The 2,531-nt window shown below is 59.6% G+C and overlaps 1 protein-coding gene across 2 annotated transcripts; it reads right to left on the bottom strand.

The window, feature by feature from the left end:
• Window positions 1-8: 8 nt before the first annotated feature.
• Window positions 9-2,531, bottom strand: SDRG_16276 (the record flags this gene model as incomplete). 2 transcript variants are annotated; one of them, XM_008622479.1, is made up of 3 exons in its annotated part: window positions 2,509-2,531; window positions 894-2,459; window positions 9-611 (listed from the first exon to the last, which is right to left on the bottom strand). In XM_008622479.1, exons 2-3 carry the CDS (start codon window positions 2,454-2,456, stop codon window positions 9-11), a joined length of 2,166 nt encoding a protein of 721 aa, XP_008620701.1. In that variant the 5' UTR covers window positions 2,457-2,459; window positions 2,509-2,531. The 2 variants fall into 2 exon arrangements, with proteins under 2 accessions (XP_008620701.1, XP_008620700.1); XM_008622478.1 differs by having other exon boundaries at window positions 9-2,459.

Here is a 2,531-nt window from a genome sequence, read left to right as displayed (position 1 = left end):
ATAGAACACTAGTTTTGTAGAAGGATCGCGCGAAGAGGTGCGTCGAAGGGTCGTGGGTTGCGCAATGCAGGTCGAAGGGTCGAAAACCCAGAACACTCCCCCCATGCGCAGCCCACAGCTCGGATGAGCGTTTTCGGGACTTTGTCGCGCATGCTTGACTTTCGTTGGAAATCGTGATCTTCTTTGAGCGCGCTGGCGCGTCGCTCGTCCACTGGACGCTGCTGCTTGGTCGCTTCCTGGAGCAGGTCGATGTTGAGGTCACTGGTTGTGACGAGAGAAAGTGCATCTTCGAGTTGATCGGGACTTGTCGACGGGATGTCGGCGCCTTGCAAAGGCTTGGGTCCTTGGTAGTTGAGGCAGATGTCCGTGAGTATCGCATGGGAGGCCTTGTCGGAAAGCCAGTCGAGCACTTCCGTCGTGTCGCGGCTGTAAGTTTCCTTGAGAATGTCATGGCTGGTTGAGCTCGTTGCGTGGAAGCTGGATTCGAGCACCTTGAAGTTTGTCGTCGAGCGTGACGTTGCACAGCTCGAGTAGGGCGCCGAGAGACCGACGGAGTTGGCTTCCTTCTCGTACGCGGATAGCAGTTCGCGCAGGCCATCAGTAATGCCAACCTCATACACGTCGTTGTGTCGTTGAGACATGTCGTAGTAGTTGAGGTCAACGGCCAGAGCTTGGTTCCGCGCCGGCCGTACCCCGCCCGTCGATGGCCAAGCGACGTAGTCCGTGGTCGGTGCGTCCGGAGGCCGCGGCTCGTCGTGTAGCGGCCCTTGAGGACCTGGGCATGGCGGCGAGGGTAGCGCCGCACTGCTCGAGTGGAATGTCGAGAGACCGACGGAGCTGATGTCCGTGTCGTACGCAGATAGCCGTTGGCGCAGGCCATCAATAATGTCAACCTCACAGACGTCCTTGGGTTGTGGAAGCACGTCGTAGTAGTTGAGGTCAACGGCCAGAGCTTGGTTCCGCGCCGGCCGTACCCCGCCCGTCGATGGCCAAGCAACGTCGTCCGTGGTCGGTGTGTCCGGAGGCCGCGGCTCATCGTGGAGCGGCCCTTGAGCTCCTGGGTATGGCGCACTCGACATCATCTCAGAGGGCACTTGGAATATCGCGGTGGTGGTAGACAGCGACGCGGTCGCGAGCTTCTCCGCGATGCCACCTTGGACCTTCCGACGCATTGGCACGCTGATGTCGGGTGGCTCAGAGATGGACTTGATTGCGGCGTTGGTGCCGCTGGCATGAGCCTGGATTGGCGACATGGTGTCGCAGTCGTCGTGTTGGACTTGGACCTTGTTCATCGCAGTGCTGCGCTCGACTTCTTCCTCGTAGACTGGTTTGCGGCTTGTGCGCGAGTTGACGTCGCCGTTCGAGTTTGGCGCTGGTGCCGACGCGATGTGGATCGCAGCAATGTCGGACGTCACTTGGTCAGTTGTCACGGGAAGGTCTGTCACCGAAGGCATGAGAGCCTCTTCGTTGACGCTGGAAAAGTCGTTGCTCTGGGGCTGGCAGCTTGTCACTGCAGGCGGCTTGGCTGCCGTCGCTTCGGTCAAGTTACTGGTAATTGGCATCTTCGTCGCCGCACAAGTCAAGGTGAGGCTTGGCGTGTCGCCTTGTTGCTGCGGTTGCAAAGTCGCCTGCGGCTGGACTTGGACGTCACTGGGCGCCGCTTCATGAGGAGGGCTCGTTGCAGTTGCTGTTGCGTCGTCATTGCCGTCTTCGGCCGACCGACTGAGCTTCGGGATCGCGATCGTCGGAGGAGTTGACGCTGAGCTAGGCCACGGTCCTTGTCTGGGCTGGAATGGACTCGAGTCCTCGGGCATGCGTTGCGAGTGACGATCAAGACTTGGCATGCGGCCGCCTTGACACGAAAACATGGGTTTCGTTGTCGTCGGTTTGGCGCCCGGGGCGAAGAGCTTGGTCATGGTCTTCTCGTAATCGACCACCTGCACTCCCGCAATGGAAGTGACGCTGTACGCTGTTCCGAACGACACCATCGGAGGATCGGGTGCCGCGGGTCCAAAAGCCGGCGCATGTTGGCTGCCGGAAGCGGGCGCTCGAGAAAGTCGCCCGTGTTGGTTGTAAAACCCAGACGCTGGCTCGACTGGCGTTGCTGGAAACGCCGACGTGGAGGAGCCAAGAGATGGAGCGTGCTGGTAGCTAAACCTGGGCGCCTGCAAAGACTGCCCATGCTGATTGACGATCTCTTCTTGCGCGTTCGGTAGCGCGGCGAGGTTCGAAGCTGTCGACCTGCCGTAGTCGAAGAGATGTCGGCCTTGGGGTACCCGTTCCTTGCCTTCGGTCGTCGGAGATGAATTAATTCTTCCTGGCATGGCCGCACCCGCTTGGCTGTCGAGAGGACCCTCCATCGTCATGTTGGTCTGGATCTCGAAGCCGTATGCAGCGAGCACGGCTTCCAGGCGGCCGTCTTGGATAAGGCGCTTGATCAGGGCACAGTCGTCCATGCTCTGATGCTCGTCCTCGACAGGCATTGAGAAATAATATTATTGTTCTCACCTGGGGATTGGTGTGGTGACTCA

This window comes from Saprolegnia diclina (genome assembly GCF_000281045.1).
Source record: "Saprolegnia diclina VS20 unplaced genomic scaffold supercont1.122, whole genome shotgun sequence".
Classification (NCBI taxonomy): Eukaryota; Oomycota; class Saprolegniomycetes; order Saprolegniales; family Saprolegniaceae; genus Saprolegnia; species Saprolegnia diclina.
Note: the sequence above shows the minus strand (reverse complement) of the source record. Positions and strands in the feature narration are given on the sequence as shown.